The sequence below is a fragment of the Sturnira hondurensis genome, unplaced genomic scaffold (genome assembly GCF_014824575.4).
Source record: "Sturnira hondurensis isolate 20B ecotype Veracruz unplaced genomic scaffold, ASM1482457v3 Scaffold0010128, whole genome shotgun sequence".
NCBI lineage: Eukaryota > Metazoa > Chordata > Mammalia > Chiroptera > Phyllostomidae > Sturnira > Sturnira hondurensis.
This window is the reverse complement of record NW_028082759.1, coordinates 11,627,931-11,649,575: the sequence shown is the minus strand read 5'-3', so window position 1 is coordinate 11,649,575 and position 21,645 is coordinate 11,627,931. Positions and strand designations below refer to the sequence as shown.

Below are 21,645 nucleotides of genomic sequence, written 5' to 3'. Positions count from 1 at the left end.
ATTCCTACCCCACCTGCCTAGCACGGGCGTGCAGACCATTCCCCCAACTATTTAGCAAATGTTAACAATGCTATAAATACCAATTGTGTTTATGCTTTCTGAAAGATTCACTGCAGTCAGTGAGTGCCCTGCAACAGTGCTGGAGCTGAAATAAGCTGTTGACTCCCACCATGAAAGTGATTGAATTCTAAGCCAAAAATGCTTTTCCTTGGATAAGATATCTGATTTGCTACTGCTGTCATGAAACTGAGGTCATGTAAACTTAAACACTGCGGCTGCTTCTTTTGGAAAACAGACCTTCTCGGGGTGATTATGCGTTGCTAAAACAGCATTTGGAAGGATAAATTTAGAAGAGGGAAAACCAGCCACTGACACTAAGCACAACTTAGGGAACAATTTCAGGATTTACTTTCATGTGGAGACCCACTGCATATAATCCTTTAAATGGAGCGACATCGGGCTCTCCTTCCCCTCATTCCTACCCATTTATGTCAACAGAGCTGAGTTCCATTTTAAAGGGGAAAAAATTAATGTCCTTAATTTCTGAACTCACATAAACACTCTATTTGTTTGAAAAGTAAAGGAGAAAATGATGTTTCCAGAGGCAATGTAGGAAGGACTTCTGGCAAGGTCCAAGACGAAAGAACACAGACAACATTCACATTAATGTCGTTCCTGAGCAACCTCCACCTGCAGTGCATCTTGAGCCTTCCAACCACTGCCCCTCTTCCCACCTGGACTCCCCGAGGGGTCTGCTCTCGTGCCCCCTGGGCAACGCTGCTCAGACCCTGGGCTGTGCCTGTAAACTGGCTTTTGTCTAAGCCCGTTACCCAGTCCTCTGCACAGAGAGCTGAACGATTGGAAAGGACTGTTTAAAAAAACACAGAAGATTTGTAGCCAAGTAGGTTATCTCCGATGGTGGGATTTCGAGCATTAACAAAAGGCGATTCTGTGGCAGAGGCTGGAGCCATCTTAGCCAATTTTAGCATGTGACTCCGGCAATAGTAACAAAGTCCAAATTTGGGAACGGGGTCTCTCCATTCTTTTATTTTATCTTTCCACATAATTTGAATTTTTATAGTTAACATGCATTATTTTGATAAATAAGTTCTTAAAGCCTTTCATATAACGATTTAATTATTCACTCCCCCACTGAAGAGTAAACCCAAAGATACAGGATTCATGAATCTTAGGCCAAAAACCTTCTTGCTTTTAGAAAAAAAATGACAAGGACTATAATTAACAGCGATATAGCAAAAATATTTTTCCTAACAGTAGAAGTGAGATCTTTTTGGTTATCGAATATAATTTTAAAAAATGAAGAAACAAACTCAAATACCTAAAAAGTACGAAAGAAATTATAGCTCAGTGAGTTAAATAGGAAATTAAGAGACTGGAGGTACTCTGATTTGTGAGTGAAATGAAAGTTAAGAAATAATCAATTCCTTCATCTTTATCAAAGTTACATAAAGATCATTATACAAAGTCACTGTCCTGGCAACACTGAACATGGCTGGAAACCAGAAAATAATCACAGTAGATCTCCAACAAGCTGAAAGCAAACTCAGTATCCTTATCTTCACATTCAGGTTTCAACATTCAGGTTTTCAAGAGAGACTCTCCTCTCAAAAGAAAGACTTGTGGGTTGGCTCTTTCCCCTTGATTTTAAAGTGAAACAGAAAGTAGCAAATGAAAGAATTCCATGATCTCACTAACCAAAGATAATGGCCATCTTTGGCTACACTGGCCATACATGCACACACATACACTTACAAAATTTGTGTTTTATGTTTCATGACACAATCTGTTTTTCACTGTAACACAGCACAACACTGTCCCATGGCAATGCATGCAGACATATTTCTGAGGTCACATAGCAGTTCCCTGTATGCACTAATCAATATTTATGAAACCAGTTCTATATTGTTAGACATTTATGTATTTTTTAAAAAAAACAACTATACAATTGAACTTTTTTTTTTGCATACTTGCTCAGTTATTCCTTTTGGTTAAGTGCTAAGTAAATAAGTACACGTGCATTTTAAAAACTGAGATTATTAGAGAGACTGACCCTACTTTGAGCCTCATCAAATATATGACAATGTCTGTTCTCTAGCCTACATTAGAAATTTTCATTGTTCTATTTTAGGTGATTCCATAGACAAAAATTCTGTTGAATTTTAAGTTGATTACTAGGGAGGGCTTACCATTTTCATTTGTGGTGTATTTCATCTTTTGTGGATTATCTGCTCTGGAACTGTGTTATTTGTTGTTTTTCTGGATGTACAAAACTTTAGTTTTTATGTAGCCAAATACATCAATTTTCTTATTGACCTTTGGTTTTGATATCAGACTTACCAAATGGACCTTCTCCATTTCAAGATTATAAAACTACTCAGCTATGTTGTCTTCTAAGTTGCCTAGTTTCACTTTTTATATTTATAACATTATTTATTCCAAACAAATACATGTAATTTAATTTTAATTTCTTTCACTTTAAGATGTGAAACAGGGATCTGAATTAATTTCTATTCTAAACGATTCACTAGCTGCCTCATGTCACATACTGAGTAAGAAAGCCTTTTCCCAGCCACTCAAGACACCACCTTCATCACATGCTCCCCTGTGTGATTTGTCTATTTCTGGAAGCTCTGCTGTGCTCCATGGGACTCTGAGTCCCTTCACCAGAACACATGCAGATTACTGTCGCTAGTGTTTTTATATCTGGTAAAGTAACTGAACCTTGTCTATTTTACCTTTATTGTAGTTCTACCAAATCTGGTTGTTTGGTTTCTCAGACTGCCACATCTAAGAAACGATACATTACGGAGTGGGAGGGCTGGGGCCCCAAAGGTAGACAGACACGCTTGACACGGGAACAAGAAGTGACGACTGGCAGGGTGGGGGAGAAAGAGGAGAAAGATGAAAAGGGCCTAACAAGTGAAAAAGAAGAGCAATATGGAGTTCTTTAAGGTCAAACAGCATGGAACAATGAGTAATATCAATAAAAATCACAGTCTCTAATTATACTCCTCACTTGTTTCTTCAGTGTCTTACTGCAAAATGGCCTCTACGAACAACGGCAGAACCACCCCATTTGCCAAGCACACATGGGCATTTATAAACAGTGCCTGTTCCCAACGTGAGTCAAGTCTCAATGGATTTCAAAGAATTTATATCATCTATACCACATGCTTTCACTCCACACTAAGTTAAAACTAATAACAGAAAGATAACTGGACTGTATGTGTGAAGGCAGGTCCTCTCTGAAGAGATGACCTCTGAGCTGAGGCATGCAGGACAAGGGGCTAACAGGGGACAATCTGGCACAGTCACAGTGAGTGGCTATCCTAAGAAGGTGCTCAGTCAGTGACAACCTTCAGATGGACAGGAACAGAAAGAAGGTCAGTGGGAGAGGGCACGTGAATGAAGAAAATAGCACTGTGTGATACAGAGATGTAAGCAGGGGCCAGATCCTACAGATTGAGCAGGATTTTATTCTATGTTTAATGTGAAATAGGAAGGTTTGAGTAGAAGAACGACATGATCTGATTTACAGTTTAATATTCGCTTTGGCAGTCTTTAGCAGGTCGACTGTAGGTGGGTAAGGGTAGAAAAAAGTGATCAGATCCACCAATACCAGCCTAGAGTAGAGATGATCATGGTGGCTCAGACTAATGACAGACAGACATAAATGGCTCCCAAATATGTTTTGGCGGCACCGCAACCTCTCTGTTCTTCATCACCAACTTCTTATGCCTTCTCCACCCACCACATGGTCTTTTTTAGTCACAGAGCCTTAACTGATGTCCTTCCCACATGCTGTATGCTCTGTCTTGAATTCCCCTCTACTTTCTATTGCTTCACCAACTTAACTCCTCATTTCTTAAGCTCTATGTTCAGACGATTATTACTCCCTTAACCTGATAGGCTGCTCCTCCCTTGTGCTTTGATGTAGAGTGCGCACATCTCACTCAGAGGATGTCAGTATGCTCACAATTTTAAAACCACTCAGAGCACATCACTACATACAATCTTTTAAAAACTTATATCTGACCTACTAAAACTCTACCAATGAACTGTTTTATACTAAGGGCTTGATAACGGCTCAACTGCTGGAGATAGCAAATATCATTTATATCAGAATTGGCAAGATACACACATTCTAGATAAGAATACAAAATTGTTCTAGAAATCATGCCTACAAATACAATTATATTCTAAACATAGTAACTAAATTATTTATGAAAAACACTTATGTTACTGTACTTTACAAAATTAATATTCAATTCACCATGCACTTATTTGGTGAATTTGGATTTTTAAGGTTTTTTCCTTTAATACAAATATTTATTCTAATGTTTAATCTAGAATACAATTACCCTATTTTCTCTTTTTTTTAAATTTTTTCTTTCCTTGGATTTTAGGGTTTTTGAAATGGTGTTAGAAAAGGTTGATAAGATCTTCATACATCTGCTGAGTATGAAGGAAGATAAGTGAATGAGTCAAACCAAATTCAGTGGGACTGATAATCAGAAAATAACCAGTGTTTATTACTTTTTGTGCCCTGACTATAAAAGAATATACGTACTCATCATAGGAAAAAATGTGTAACTATGCATGATTATGGATGGTAACTAGACTTATTATGGTGATCAGTTTGCAATATATACAAATATCAAATCCTTAGGTTGTACATCTGAAACTAATATAATGTATGTCAATTATAACTCAATTTTTCTAAAGAGGGAGGGAGGGAGGGAGGAAGAGATTTGTTGTTCCGCTTATTTACACATTCATCGGTTGACTCTTGCATCTGCTCTGACCAGGGATTCAACCTGCACCCGTGGTGTACCGGGACGATGCTCTAACCAGCTGAGATACCTGACCAGAGAAATATAATACCTCAATAAAAAAAAATTCAAAACAAGAAAAAAGAGTGTCATGCTAAGAAAACAGAATAAATTTTTAAAAAATGGTAACTGTCTAGAAGGAAAAAATAGTACCAAACAGACAGACATAAAGGACGGTAAAGAGGTCTGTTAGAATAAACAGCTGAAGAGAAGGATATATCCTTTAGTTGGAAAAATTAGCATATTTGCCTGAAAAATAATTCTTTCTGCTATGATATATGCAAATGCAGGCATTGTTATATATTGATAACCCAGCTGTTTTCTAAAAATTAAAAACAACATAAAAGTTTAATGTGCTGCAGGCTGTTTCTCTGATTACTCTTTGTCTTCTTATGGTTATTATTTCTTGCGTTTAGTGCTTTTTTTATAGAGAGATTATTTTTATGATTACTTACTACGCCATATGTATTAACCACTCGCTCTAGAATAAAAGTTTCTCAAGAGGAATACAGCTTTCCCCAAGTAGAAGGGGGGGATGAGTCTTGCATGTAGACAACTTGCCTCTGGGTATGACTGTGAACATGTTAAGTGTCCCAAACTAAATTAAAAATATAGTAGTGAACAGACATGCATAATGTATAGCTGCAGAACAGAAATTAGTCTAGTCTGCCTTTAATACTGGAAGGGCACAAATCTATGCTGGTACCATTACTGTGCTTTTGCAGAAATAATGTTTTAATGTAAGTCAAGTATATGCACAAATTTATTCATGTTAAGGCATTTCAGAGGGACAGGATTCTGAAGAAAAGATGCCTGAAGGTGGGGGTGGGGAGTAAACTAGATGATGGCAATACTGGGAGTTTGATAGCTGGCAGGAGCCTGTGACTAGACTTCACCTGGAGGCTGTCCAGGCCGTGGGGGTGAAAGGGGGCAGGTCACAGGCATGTGGCTGGCCAGGGTTAGAGCAGTGGGACCTGCCTCCCTGGGTCTCCCTGTACAGCTTCATTTCACTCCCTAAGTTTAGCAGGAATCAGTGTGTGTGAATGAAGGCAGAGGCGGTCTGTCCCATGCCTACTCCCAAGTCACTCTGAATGCCCTCAGCCAGCCTTATTTTCTTCCTATCACTATCATGAATAAAATTAGTCTTTACTGTTGATTTTCTGTGCACCCCGTTAGAAAGGGAGCTCCTGATTTTCTTGTTAATCTCTACATCTTTAGCACCTTGAACATAATGAGTATTTGTCGTTAAAGAATAAACTGTCCCAGGACATCAACCCTTTCTTATCCAAACTAGCCTCGATGCACCTCGTGGGCAGTATCCCTTTGACAATTCCATCAATCACCCTCCCACTTGCAGCCTTGTTATGCATTCCGCATACTTCCATGGCACAACCCTCGCTCCCACTGTCCCACCCCATATATACTTTGCCCATGCACTCTTACACACACACCTTCTCTATTCAGCTTTTCCTATGCCCAGCCTCCTGCTGTTGAGAACACAGGAAAACCGCACGGGAAGGAAATAATTACTTATTTATTACTGGGACTCTGTTAAAAATCCACCACTGTGTTAGGCACATGTCCATAAGTACTATCTCACCTTCGGTACGAACCCTCCTAGTCTTGTTGCCTGTCCGCCTCGCTCAGGCGCATTTGCTCACATGTCCCCAGGTGAACCTTCTTCTCTTTCATCTCAGACAGGGCAGCACGATGCCCTGCGGTCCAGTGCCTACCTCTGTGTTCTGGATTTTGTTTCTTTCCTTTCCATGTAGAGCATGGTAGCCTATTATATGCTTTCCTTCCTGTATGCTTGGCACCTTTCCTGTTTTTTTGGATGTTTTCAGTAACACAGAAACATGGTCAAATATCTCTCCATTAAAAAAAACCTCTGAAAGTTCTTTAAAAAATTCAGTTTAGGTTTTTCCTCTCCCCATTTGAAAGGGAGGGGTCAGAACTCTCCCCCAGTATACAGAAGGTGGTGCTGGAGGGGATGGGAAGCTTTTAGTAAAATAAATGCAAACCTATATCCTCAAAAAAAAATGGCAGCTAATGGGTGTGAGGTTTCTCATTGTGGTAATGAAAATGTTTTAAAATTACATTGTGGTGATGCTTGTAAAACTGTAAATATACTAGAAACTATTGTATCAGACACTTTAAGTGGGTGAATCGTATCGTATGTGAGCCAAATATCAATAAAGCTATTAAAAATCCGCCCTTCAATTACTTCCTTTCTCACTGTGTTTACTTGTTTACTAACCATTCACAACAGTCCTACACCTTCTAAGCTGCTTTCTTTAAAATCTCCAAGAACTCTGAGAATAACCCAATGGATACTTTTTAGTCCTTTTTAAAATTTATTGATTTGACAGAGAAAGAGAGAGAAAGAGGGAAAGGAAGGGTGGAGAAGAAAAGAGAAACATAGATTTGTTGTTTCACTTATTGGTGCATTAATTGGTTGATTCTTGTATGTGCCCTGACCAGGGATCGAAACCACAACCTTGGCATATTGGGACAATGCTTTAACCAACTGAGATACCTAGTCAGGGCAGAACTTTTCAGTTCTTATAGCTTCAATCTTCTCCTAGACATGTCCTAACACATACATGTGGTTATGTAACCAACCTTCAGCCTTCAATCTGCTGCCTTGTAACACAGTTAAAATGACTTTTCATGGCATTGAAGGCCCTTGCGGTCTGGCTCTTGTCTCACTCTCTCACCTTATCACATTGGGCCACTTCGTTTCCCAGCCATGACCTCTTCCATCTATGCATAGGAAGCTTAGGCAGTTTCTTCTGTGTGGATGGCCTTTGCTCATGACTCTACCCAATATTCTTATTCACCTCTCACGCTACTGCTCCAGCCTCTCATTTCCCAGAAAACAGGCCGGGATTCTGCCCGCCTGGGTGCAGTGCCTATCCTCTCTTCTCGCACATACACACCGTGTACTTGTCCCCATGCCAAATTCATCACGGTGCCCTACATTTCCTTCCTTCCCCAGCTTCCCCCACTGGACAGTAAATTCCCAGGTGAGGGCAGGGCCTGTCAACCCCTTAACCTATTCCATAACTTAGATTTAGTAAAGAGTTGTTAAGCATGAATAAATTAATGGCCTATATTTGTTTTCTGTTTTTCCCTTGCTTCGCTTTACATTGAACTCTGCCTGTATCTTCTAGGAAACAGTCTCTAATAACTTCTCTAGTGTTAACATTCTATGATTCTTTCTAGGATGCAATCAGCAATTCATATTCTTTTTATAGTTGTGCTTCCTAACCCAGGGGTTTAACACTGAGCAACATAAGGGAAGGAAGAAACACGTGCTGAGTGCTTATGATGGCACAGGGACCATCCAGGCACTGAACATACATTAGATCTCATATAATCCTCGGTGGGGTGGGCACTATCGCACCAATCCTACACATGATGGAAACAGAGTCTCAGGCAGATGCGTGCCATAGAACTACTAGACATCAGGGCTGGGAATCAAATCCACACTTACTGGTTGGCTTGTATGTTTGTCTGCTTACTACACTGTACCACACTGCACTGTGCCACAGGATTTAGCACTGTGATATGGAATGGCTGTAATGGAAGATTATCGCATTTGTTTTAGCAAGATTGAGAAAGATTTGTAAGTTATATAAATATATATAAGTAGTACTAAGTGATAAAGTTATATATTCTTTGAAGAACAGCAAGTACCTACCTTTCTTAGAAGATAATAGGCCATGTTTTTAGAATGAATGCTGGGTCTAATATATAATATGTTTATATAGTACATAATATAAAAATGAATGAGGGTGGGAAGAATGGAAAATGCTGCAGTCAAAGTTAATCTGCTGATGGTATTAACTAATTGGGGTTGTGGGGAGGGGAAAGCCAAAGAAACTTAAAAGTTTTAAATAGTCTTTAGCAAATGTTGATCATGAAAAATAAATACTAAAAACCTGTTTGTTAGTGCAGTTCCTCAAAAAGTTACACATAAAATTACTGTATTATCTAGCAACTCCGCTTCTGAGTATATATCCAAAAGAACTAAAAATAGGACTTAAACTTACACTGATACGCCAATGTTTATAGCAGCATTACCCATAAAGGCCTGAAGGTAGAAACAATGTTTGTTTGTCCATGGACAAATGAAGGGCTAAACAAAGCGTGGGGTACACATACAACGGACTATTATTCAGCCTCAAAAAGAGGAAGTTCAGACACACGCTACAATATGGTCAAATCATGAGGACATTACATCAAATGACATAAGTCAGTCACATAGATACAAATACTTATGATTCCACTGCTAAGATGTAGCTAGTGTAGTCAAATTCCTAGACAGACTAGAATGGTGATTAGCAGGGGCTGAGGGCAGGGAGAATACAGAGTGATGGTTTAAAGCAGAGAGACGCTCAGCTTGGGAAGGTGCAACTCTTCTGGAGATGAACGGTAGTGATAGTTGTGCAACCCTGTGAGGATACGCAATGCCACTGAACCACTATACACTAAAAAATGGACAAAATGGTAAATTATGTGGTATATTTATGTACGACAATAAAACATTATTGGAAGTCATAATATGTTAGCTTAGGTGAGAGAAAAATACAGGTTACACGTACCTTTCAACTACACATCTAATGTCTAAATGGAGTATGTCCAATCTCAAATATTCTACAAGGTTAATTTAACAAATACTTATTGTTCCACTCTCTGACCACATGCCCTAAATCTGGACACAGAAAATATGATAAGCAAAGATAAACGAAAGTCTTCTAGATGTCCACTGCCTAATATGGTAGCCACTAGCTACATGTGCCTATTTTGAGTTAACTAAAACTAAACATTCAGTTCCTCAGTCACACTAGCCACTCAAACACAGAATTCCCACATGACTAGTGGTTACCATACTGGACAGTGCAGACACAACGGACATTTCCATCACTGCAGAAAGTTCCACCAAACCAGGCTCTTTTAGATAATACTGTAAATAGTACATGGCAAATTCCTTTGGTTAATCATTGGTGTGTGTGAGGAAGAACGTGGGCAATCCAGAATAAAAACAAAGAGCCAATTATGCAGGTTGCTCTACAGAGGAGCCAACCAGCTAATTCAATGTTTTACTTTGTAACTAGAGGCAACACAGATACAGGCTTTGAGCCATCTTTTACCGTGCAAATGTTGCACAAACTTTAATGAAGTGAAAGAGACAGCTATATTACCTTGAACATACCAACAGAAAAGTTTAAAAAAAAAAAGATACTACCCTGGGCTTGTGTGGCCAAGTGGATAGAGTGCCCACCTGTGAAGCAAGGGGTCGCTGGTACAATTCCTAGTCCGCACATGCCTGGGTTGCGAGCCAGGTCCCCAGTAGGGGGAGCATGAGAGGCAACCACACATTGATGTTTGTCTCCCTCTCTCCCTCCTTCCCTTCCCCTCTTAAAATAAATGAATGAATGAATCAATGAATGAAGGAATAAAATATTTTTTTAAAAAAGGATCCCATATTGGGAGAAACAGTGTTAAGTACATTTTCAAAGCAATTCTATAGGATATTATGGGATTTCAAAAAGAAAACTATACAGATTATAGAGCAACATAATACATGCCAGTATGTTAAGTAAAACAGGAGATTTTAAAATCTGACATATATGATTTCAGTTATGTAGAAGATATGGGTAATTACTATAATGCAGAGATTTTCAACCAGAGTTCCCCAAGAGTTTTTAAAATACACAATGCCTGACTATTTAGTCAGGGGCACTGACCTCTTTTCCCTTAGATGGTCAAACTTCAATTTTATTTATTTGTTTGTTTGTTCATTTGTTTGTTTATTTTAAAGAAATGTTTTTATTTATTCCATGTTTGGGAATTTTTTTATTGATCATGATGTTTATTTATTATTTTTTTAAATTTTAAATTGTTGTTCATGTACAGTTTTCTGTCTTTTGCTCCCATCCCAGCCCACCCACCCGGCCATTCCCCCTCCCTTCCATTTCCACCCCCCTAATTTTTAAAAAAATATTTTATTTATTTATCTTTAGAGAGGAAGGGAAGGAGAGAGGAAGAGAAACATCAATGTATGGTTGCTTCTCATGCATCCCCTGCTTGGAACTGGCCCCTGCCAGGAACTGGCCTGCAACCCAGGCGTGTGCCCTGACTGGGAATCGAACCTCGAGAGTCTGGTTCACAGGCCCGTGCTCAATCCACTGAGCTACACCAGCCAGGGCTCCACCCCCACCCTAGTTTTTGTCCATGTGTCTTTTATACTTGTTCCTGTAAAACCTTCCCCTTTCTCCCTGAAATTCCCTCCTGTCTCCCCTAGGGACACTGTCAGCCTGTTCTCTATTTCAGTGTCTTTGGTTATAGTTTGCTTGTTTTGTTGTCAAACTTCAAATTAAAAAAAAAAAAAAAGACAAGAGCCAACACAACAACGGCTATATGGTGTGAAAAAATTAAAATTATACCATTTTTTGGTCATATTGGCAAAAAATATATTTTTGGTGTGCTTAAGAATTTTAGTAATTAGCGTATATGTGCCATGAAATGGAAGAGGTTGAAAATCACTGATATGAGGGAATATGAAAAATAAAAAATGTGGTATATCCGATGAAGAATTGTGGACACTTACAGAACAAAGTAGCACTATTCAAACATTGCTAACACAATATTTAATCTAGCAAATAAATCAGGTGATAATACATACTGGCAAATACGGTTACCTCTGTGTTATATACACATTACATACTTATTACATACAGTCAACATGACCAGGTCATACTTCGAATTGTAAGAAAATGCGCCAAGTACTGGTGAAAAATGACAAGCCTTACCTGGTACAAGTAATGTGCCCTCTGAAGTGATGTGCACCTTTCCCTATGAATCAAAGCTCGGGTCTCTTAAAATACGGTCCTGCCCTAAGACTATACAGATATTTAAAGTGATACCTGTTCACCTGTAAAATCTTTTCATGGGATGTATGTGACAATCAGGAAGATGCATATTTGGATAAAAACAATAAGAAAAAAAGCAAGATTATACACAGACTTTTTGGTGAATCCTATATTTCTCAAAAACATTCTTGAGTATGTTATGTAAGAAAACAAACAAGAAAGACAAACAGTCACATCTACCAGTTTGACGATGTATGCAAGTTCTAGACTTCGTCCTACTATTAACTTCTATGTAGTTACACATGCACTTTCATGCATCATATGAGAGGTATATAAATATGTGTTATGACATTGAAATAGATTTATGCTTACAATCTTATTTAATAAGTTTTTCCTAATACTTTAAATTAGTAAGTAGTCTTTAAAGCTATAAAAATTGTAAGTTGATTATCCCTTAATAGGTTCAAACTGAAAGAGATTAGCCAAAGAACATACACGCTGATATGCATGGCCCGTGGACAACAATGTGGCGAAGGTCATGGGCAGGATGGGGGACAGATGGAATTTGGGGAACAAGGGAGGTGAAATGGGGGACATCTGTAGTAGTGTCAACAACGACAAAAAATGAATAAAGTGACTGGAAGAAACAAAGGAAACAAAGGAAACAAAAGCTCTCATTTTATACTCAAACATTTTGTTGGAGGAAAGTCCTGGGTTCCAGTCCCAACCAAGTCGCTAACTGAAAGGTTATCCTGCTTAAGTCACTCCGGCCATCTGGTGGTTCCAGCTTCATCATCAGTAAAAGGAAAGCCTGAGGAAGGCAGCCCCTTGTAGGCTAAAGGTACCTGCTAGCCCCAGTCAGACAACTTACCTCTCTCAATACGGGATCCGTTACTGAATTCAGGTTGACAGCGCCTTCGTAGGTCAGGTGGTAGAACACATTGAGGGACCGCACGGCCTCTGGCCCTTGCTGCTTGTAGCCAAAAATCAGGTCAATCCACTGGTGAAGCTGGCAGGAAACAAATTCACTCTCCAGGGCCTGAAAAAGGGCATAGATCGTATTATTATGCTGAATTCTATTTTAAAAACATGTAGAGACATTTAGAATAAGCAGTAAAGTTTAATGTTAAATTTACTATTAACAGATTTATTCTGATGTGATTTTTCCCATCAGAATCTGTTCTCTTCTTCTTAATCACTAGTGTTCCCAGTACTCTCACACTGAACTCTAACAGAGGATCACGGTCACCACGTCAGCATCACCCTACGCTCTGTGAGCGAGCTCTGTGGGGGCAGGGCTGGTGCGCTGGGTCACACCAGTGGCTCAGGATCTGGCGGGCACACGATCCATACTCCGAAGAAAAGTCAGACAAGGTAAAGACCACTTTGGGACAGCGAATGTGAAAACATCACATTCTTCCTATCCACTTAAAATATTTATAACTTCTCTAAATATAAACATTTTGTTGTTTACTGCAACAATGGTAACCAAATCATTTATTATTTCAACTGAGTTTTTATGCCAACAAATTAGACCTTGGGAGGGATACTCATAATTACTGAATCATTATTTTAGGTACTAATAGTAAATGATTCCAAAGTATCTGATGTCATTAACATAACAGTGCCCAATAAATAATAAATGAACATAAGTATTTAACAGAAATGCTGGGCACAGGACCCACTTCCAATTCATCACTACAAGGCCAGTTACTAGTACTGCGCCTGGCACACAACAGGTACCAACATTTACTGAATCTAATGAAGTTAGAATTGTGAAGAGTTTTAGGAAAACTAGAGACTCATTTTTCAGATAAGTATTCATATTCACATGATTTAATATTGTTCAAAATTATTCCAACATGAAAGTTTGATATTACGGACTACTTTATCTCTGATGCAAATCAGAGCTCTCTCAAACTCTAATTCTGAACATTAATTTGAAGTATATCAAGTTATAATTAGGTAATGTATGTCACTGAAATTCTTATTTTTAGGTAAGTGTATGGCTGTGATCATGTTTGGTGTGACTTGCCATGTTATCAGTAACATAAAAAAGAAATCTGTTGGTTTTAAAACAAAACTGATTAACTTCTATAGCAAGCTACCAGTAAGACATAAACCATCTCCTGAAAAAAGAAGTTCCTATTAGTTCACAGGGGTACACCTGTGTACGTATATGCTTTATTAAAATAAATGCCTATGAATAAGAAAGATGTTTCTGGATGAATTCAAATATATTTCCTTTAATTATATTTAACATGGCTTCAGAATATATGATGTACTTTAAAATATAAAAAGTATTCTGTAAATAAAATGCTAGGCAATTCTCAGATTCCAAAGTACACCACAATGAAATGAAATGTAAGTAAAAAATATTTAGTTGCAATTGTGAATGTTACTATTTTAGATTTCTTATAAAACTCATAAATTTAGTAAACAGCTAAGAGCACAAAACTGTTTCCTATTTCATTTGAATAAGAAGAGAAAGGCTTGTAATAACTTTAAATAAATTCCTATTTAAAGTACATGGATTTAAAAATCAATAAAAAATCCAGGAACTATTAATGCAAGTTACACCCCAAAATGATACGTTTGTTTCATTAACTTAGGCCTTGGGTAGAAATGCAGGGGGGGAGCTTGTTTAAAATGACACATAAAAACAGCAATTGTCTTAATTTGTGTGCAGTGCACTCCACACAAAAGCCCTAAATATGTTCAAATTAGAGCAAGCTGCTTGATTGTCACTGCAGTCTCATGTCACATTAATGCATGACAAACATTAAACCATACACTTAAATGGCAATTTATATCATTTAAATGTTTACTGCCAGACTAGCTCATCACTCATTTAAATGTGACTTTCTGACAGCTAATTTCAGTTAATTTTCTCCAATTCACTTAATTAGAACTTTCAATCAGGGAAGAACCTATACATATCCTCAAGCTTACATCCTTTTTAGTTGTTCAAAATCTGAGTCAATAAACTGCTGAAAAACTATCTATCTCTGAATCTACAAAAAAGTGCAGCCATAGAAAGCAAACTCACAGCACGTCCTCTCAGGAAGAACCTTCACTCATTTAGGTAAATAATACTCTAGCTAGTATTTTAAATAAAAGACATTTAGTTCATATACACACACTATTGAAACTATAAAAACCCTACATCCAAGCTAATTAAAAATTAATGATTTCAAAATTGTTTAATAAGATAAAACAGTCAGGAGTCTCCTGAGTACCCGTGGTGCTGTGATTTGAGACTATAAAATTGTGGAAGGCTCAGCAAATGACACAGTACAAATGCATTTTCTCAATATTAAAGCCCTAAGAACTCGGGCGATTCTACTTCATGTGCCATCAAACAAAGAACTGTGAGTTTCACTAATGTTGATCACTTCTTCACGCACGTTCAAAATGGTGCAGTTGCTTAGATTTGGACGCTGAGACCAGCACACCTCGACAACACAGCATCGTGGTAAACCACAAACGCTGAGCTGAAAGACACTGTGTGCTCACAGGATGCCCCCAACACACGTGCAATGGCGACCAATGTCATGTGTGGGTCAGCCCTCCCCTCCCCCCGTCATACTGGCCAGTCCCTGAGGGGTTGACAGTTGTCTTGGAATTATTGGCAACATCTTTTCCAGAGGTTGATAAACATATTACTTTCATGAATAAATAAAAAAAATTTAAACGAAAATATCATTAGCAGTTATCAAGCATTTCCTGCAATATACTACAGCTTTAAAAAAAGACAACTGCTAAGGATATGAGAGAATTTCAAAAAGTTTCAGTACATTTAAGTACAAAGTCAGTTTATGATTTTAACATTCTTATCAGTGAATGACAACTGCCTAACCAAAAATATTTAATAATAAACAAATGTACTCACTACGGACCCGAGGGCAGAGGTAAAGACAAAGATCAAAAAATTACTGAGGAAAATCCAAATAATTCAAAATAGAGTACCCTAAGATTATATTTTATAACTTCTGTTTTTCAGATTCAAAAAACACAATATAAATCATAAAACATATTAAAAATTCTTTAAATTCCTTTTTTATATGTTAAGATTTTAAAAAATACGTTTTATAAAATACTTATTTATATCCACATTTTTAGTAACAAATAAATGCATGCCAGGGCCAGGCTAAGCATTTGAGATTTTTCCGAGCCTTTCAGACAGACAGTCCTCATTAAGACTGGAGTTAAATACGGTTTGCAGCCAGGGGATAGTAACAGGCTTCCCGTGCTGCTCCCAAACTAACCAATCAACCCTTAGTACTCCCCCAGCGGGCTGAATACATCATTTACATCCAATGTGTGTTCTGAGTAAAATTTGTAAAGAAGAAAACCCACTGAAATGTCCAACACAATACAATAATATGCAACTCATCTGAGTTATTATAAAATAAATCAGTGACTAATGTCCAATTGTTAAGGATCAAATAAGACTATGAAAAGACCGTCCCACGAAGCCTCACACAAACTGTCAGAGCAACCCAGGGGGACTCACATTAGTCCTGACAAACTGTCGGGGGGCTGATACCTGCTTTTTAATGAGATCTATTAAACAGAGACCAGAACACTTGAGATAGGCTAAAAAGTACAGTATACGGATGTCAAATACAAACACTTATGAGTAACTTTCATTGGTTTGAAACATCAACAAATTAACCCTTTAATATTATAAATATAATAGTAAATTATTCATCAATTAACATGTTTGTAAGACCCTGTGTCAGAAATAATTGTAACATATATGAATATGGGTCTAACAATAAATCTCATTGAAAGAATGTAATCTATGTTTTTGTGAAACTAATCCATTAAGGCAATGAATTATTTATTGATAACAAATGTTGTGTAAAATTATTCTTGTTTCCTATAGTGAAGCCAAATAATATAATAACTGATGTAGAAATAGCTTTTTTTTTACAAGAAATTCAAAGCTATTTGAGAATAAAAATTCAAAAATAAAAGGCATTAACCATGTGTTTAATCTAATGTATGGTTTAGAGATACACTAACAATTTCCTTTTATTTTCAAACAATCAAATTGTCTCAAAGGAAAAAATTACGTAAAATCAAGATTACCAATTTCAATTATGGTAATTGTGTACCTCAAGACCAGGAAACCTTACTTGTATATTATTTGTGCTTCTCATACTTGTAATTCCAAGATTAATACTAATGTTTATTTAAACTTTGCTCTCCTACCACATCATTAAAAAAATAAACAACTAAATAAAAGCTACTGACATCTAAAAGACAAATGATCTTCATAAAAAATCAAATAAAAAGAACCAATATTATCTATAAACTTTGTATGTAGAAATAATTGTGTAACCAGAAGGAAAGAGGTCCATGCAGCCAGCCCAGACTCACATTTCTGCACACCCACCCAACACCGCACTCCCCAGCTTCCAGAGTGCCCTTTCCGGCTCTGAGACACAAGGTGATGGATCTGTAAGTTTCAGATAAAATAAAAACCACTGACTAACCCTCTTGACTTAATATACATTTGATTATAAGATGCATTTAATCTTATTTTCAATGGAAAAAAAACAAGAATTTGTTTCATACATTTTTAATTGTATTTATAATTAAGAGTCTAAATTCATTTGAGTGTAGATAGTAATATGTTTCAAAGGAGTTAATGTTTGGATTGGCAAGAATGTCATATACAACATTATGGACTCGGAATTTTAAGTATTTTTCATTTCAAATACATGTAATACAGCCTTCCACACACACATACACACACACATTTAAAATGAACTGGTCTGTTATGTTTGCATGTGCTGGATTTCAAACACTAGTGGTAATGTTTCCTTAACATTGATATATGACCTTTGTAATTTACATTGAAGAAAGCTGTTTTTTTCAGCCTAATTAGAACTGTTTCAAATTTTCCTGCTAAATATATGATATAAAGTCCTTTCAACTTTTTTATTCTAGAGTTTCTTTCCATGTCAACTTTGTTCCAATCAAAATATGCTTTGAATTAAATGATTTTGATTGAATATGTGGATCACATTTCGCTTCTAAGATTTAAAGTCCAAAAAGGAAAAGTTTAGCCTGTTCAAACAAAGCAAGAGCAGCCACTTTGCGGAAAGCTATTCACATTTAAGAAGACTGACAAATTGTTTGTGTGCACCATTAGGTCTCGTTTCTGCAATAGTTGCCAGATTTCCTGTCCCCCTAATAAGATACATTAACTCCTTCGGTGCTGGCTTTGAATTTGTGATGAATCTAAGTAACTTTAGCTAAATTTTAGTTACCTACAATTTCCTTCTTCAAAATAAATGGAAAGAATAAAAAATTTGCTATGTTGTATCAAAATTTTTCAAAGAACAAAGGTCACAGAAAAATCAACATTTTTTTCATAACAGATACAAATTCTGAATGTAAATGTACTTTCCAAATAGGATTAGTCAAAAGTGGCAAACCCATATTACTCTTCATTTTTAAAAGATGTATTAATTAACCTATTAAAATTAGTACTTGTTCACGTGAAATGCAATAATGAAGATATTAAAATTTTGATGAAGTATATACTAACATGAATTAGCATTCTCCCATACATTACAAGCTTCTGAATTCGGATATTTACCTTAATATAAATATATAACAAAAATGTGAGACAAATTTTATACTACTTATATGGAAAAGTTTAACTCTGAGGGCAAAAAAATATGTGGGAGGCTGTGACATTAACAACAGTAAGTCATAAATACCAAAGGGAGAAAAGTAGGATCAAGGATTTAAGAAAAAAGAAAAACAACTATTGGATGCTACGAAAAAAATTACATCTGAGTAAGAAACAATGAAATTTCGTCGACAACACAGTGAAGTTCGCGCTGAAAAGCAGACAGAGGAACCACTAAAAGGAGTCGTGCACATCTAAACTGCCCTTGAACTGCTGGGCAGAAGAGACCTTGTGCCACAGCGCACCGCTCATTGCTCCATTTCTATCATTACTAAGGAAAAGCGTGAGTCAGTATCACATCTTGATATAACCATCAAGCACTCGTGCATCTTCGGCAGGAGAATCATTCTGTCTGCGATTGTTATTGTGTAGTTTTAAATGGGCTAGTCAACCAGCTGTTATATATTTTACACACTGAAGGCCATGTTTCCTTTGAAATTCATAGTTTTAATCTCAACTGAAGTCTGTACTGCTGTGTGCCAAGATCAAAAGGATTAGGCAAACTTGTACAATTACCCTCCTTTTCAGGGAGATGATTTTTTTCTAATGTTTAAAATAGACCTATATGCTGACATTTTATCCAACTATTTTCTTTAGAGCTACAGAACATTAAAACATTTAATTAACATTTCAACCTTAGGTCACTCTTAATCTAAAATCTAGGAATTCATAATATACAGATATTTTAAACTATTTATAGTATAATACACATAGGGAGATGGAGGTTTAAAAAATTCTGTAAGAATGGATGGTGAACTGCTATATAAAATTAAAGGGCAGATAGGCCTTATCTATTTTATTATTTGTCTGCATTTGCATGACTTCATTCAGAAAACAATTTACAGCTCAAGACAATGCATAGTCATCGAGATAAAATGCATTTAACATATGTCAGGTAATGCCAAAATAATGGTAAGAAGTACATAAAAATCACACCATGAAATGTGCAGACTTGTTAAAAGTGCACCGTGTGTTCCGCCCTCAACTTTCTCGCAGGCAACATAAAGGAAGAGACACGAACACTTACAAGAGTCAAATATGACCATAATGTAAAAATAAACCAGATGGCCTAAAAAAACACATTATTTCTATTCCTGAGATAAGAAATTCCTCCCTTGGCAATATGATGGAATCCAGGTATGTGACTCTCAGAGGGACTGACTTAATCCTGGATAGATTTAAAGTACAGACAAATGGAAAGACTGCATATTCTTCAGGCAATCCTGCATAAACATTATTTCTCTTAGGTGAGGCTTTGAATGGTAAATTCTAGATTACACTCCATGACAAGCACCTGGAACGTGGCCATTGCGTTCTGTCAGTTAAACGCAGAGCCACAGGCTTCACCACCAGCTAAACTGGGTCCCAGGGCAAACAGTCTCTCCCAACTGTGAAGAGGCAGGTCCACCTCCACTGGGAAGGCACAGTGACCGGTCCTGAGACAGGGCTGAGTTTCTCCTCAGAAAGTAATTTTGAGTCAACTTTCCCTCACAGATAAATAGGCAACAAGAGCCTGCAAATGCCAACCATGATGCCCTAATACTCACGGATGTTAAAATCCCTAGAAAATTAATTCTGAGCATTGTAAATGGCTGTTAGGCTCTCTATACACTAGTTATTAAAATATACACTTACGTAATTAAAATATTAATCTGAAGTTCTCAATTATCCATGTAGGTATAAGAAAAAAAAGCTTCCATCTTCAACAACCACTGAAAAAATGTATTAATTTGTCACATGAACTTCTAGAAGTTCATTTTCTAGTCAGTTACAAAAGGAAGGAAAACAAAACCCCAAAATTTAATCCCTTCCCATTTGCTTATCCACATAGATCTGATAAATACTAGCAGTCTCTTGCCTTTGAAGAGGGCCAGACCCAAATCCCTACTTACTGCCAGATGTAGTTTAATCCCACAGGGACCCCGGACAAAAACAAGGAGCTGTCTTCATGGCACCAATGATCCCCTGGACTGACTGCCAAAAACTTATATTGGCAAATCAAAATCCTTGGCAAAACAGAATACTTATTATATCATCACTTCCAAGAATACCCAATAAAGAAACACTGAAAACTTAAACTAAGGAATACGAATGCAAAAGTTGCTGAATAACGTTTCAAGCATTGACAAGTTCAGCCAGAGAATTACATCTGCACTCACTTTGTGTATGCAATTGTATATACATACATTACATGTAGGGCTAAGAGTCTTTTTTTCATTCTGCAACTTTTGATTAATATCAGCAGCTCTGACATCCAATCTACAAACATCTATTGAGTGCTTACTACAGAGTCTGTTCTGTGCTCGATTCTGGGGATAACAAGGCGCGATGTCTCTTCTGAGGGTGGGTAGGAAGGCAAAAGGTCATCCATTTCTAAGATGACTACAGTAGTCAGTGTGCGGTGCACTGAGCACCTCCAGACAGGGGCAGTGGGGCGAAGAGGAGGGAACAGACTTTGGAAAGATTTAAGCTATGTCTGCACACCAACTGATTACCAATGTGAGAGGGGAAGGAGAGGGGGTTTGGGGTGACGCCCGGCCTTCCCTTCTGGACCTTTGTCACACTGGAGAAGGAACACGTTTGTATGGTAAAAGATGAACTGTTTTGAGGTTAGTATGAATATTTTGGACTTGTAGAGATTTGAAGTTAACCCTAAGCCTTTTTTGGATCTAGGGCTGTTAATTCTAACAGAAATACAGGGCCTGGCAGAAGTAGCACCATACAGTGTGGTTGGTAGGGTATGTGAATGTCTCACACGAGATGGACAGCAATTTGGACATTTCACCTAAAATGTCATATAGTGTGCTTGAGTGTGATATTGCTATGTTAGAGAATTACACGCTTATGATTTTGTAATAAAAGTTTATGTAATAAAAAAGGGTTGTTGTTTGTGCCTGACCCTGTATGTATACTACTTAAATATTAAAATATTTTCACGTTCAATACTGGGATGTCATAGCCAAAAAAATTCTGGATAGCAAAGTGAGCACCCAAACTTTCTACCAGTGCTTGTCCAACAGAAAATTAAGCCACATATGTAGTTTAAAATGTTCTAGTAGTCATGTTTTCAAACATAAACAGATGAAATTAATTGTAACAGTATATTTAATCAGAAATATAAATATATAAACATATATAAAATTGTTATTTTGCATTAAATCTTAGAAATCTGGTATGTCCCTCGCACTTGCAATGCACATCA

The 21,645-nt window shown here is 37.2% G+C and overlaps 1 protein-coding gene across 1 annotated transcript in view; it reads right to left on the bottom strand.

Moving 5' to 3' along the window:
* LRBA (LPS responsive beige-like anchor protein) overlaps positions 1-21,645 on the bottom strand; it is a 522,692-nt gene that overhangs the window by 58,969 nt on the left and 442,078 nt on the right. The window contains exon 48 of the mRNA XM_037058420.1: positions 12,603-12,770. Coding sequence (XP_036914315.1) covers positions 12,603-12,770 — 168 coding nt within the window. The remainder of the gene's footprint in view (positions 1-12,602; positions 12,771-21,645) is intronic.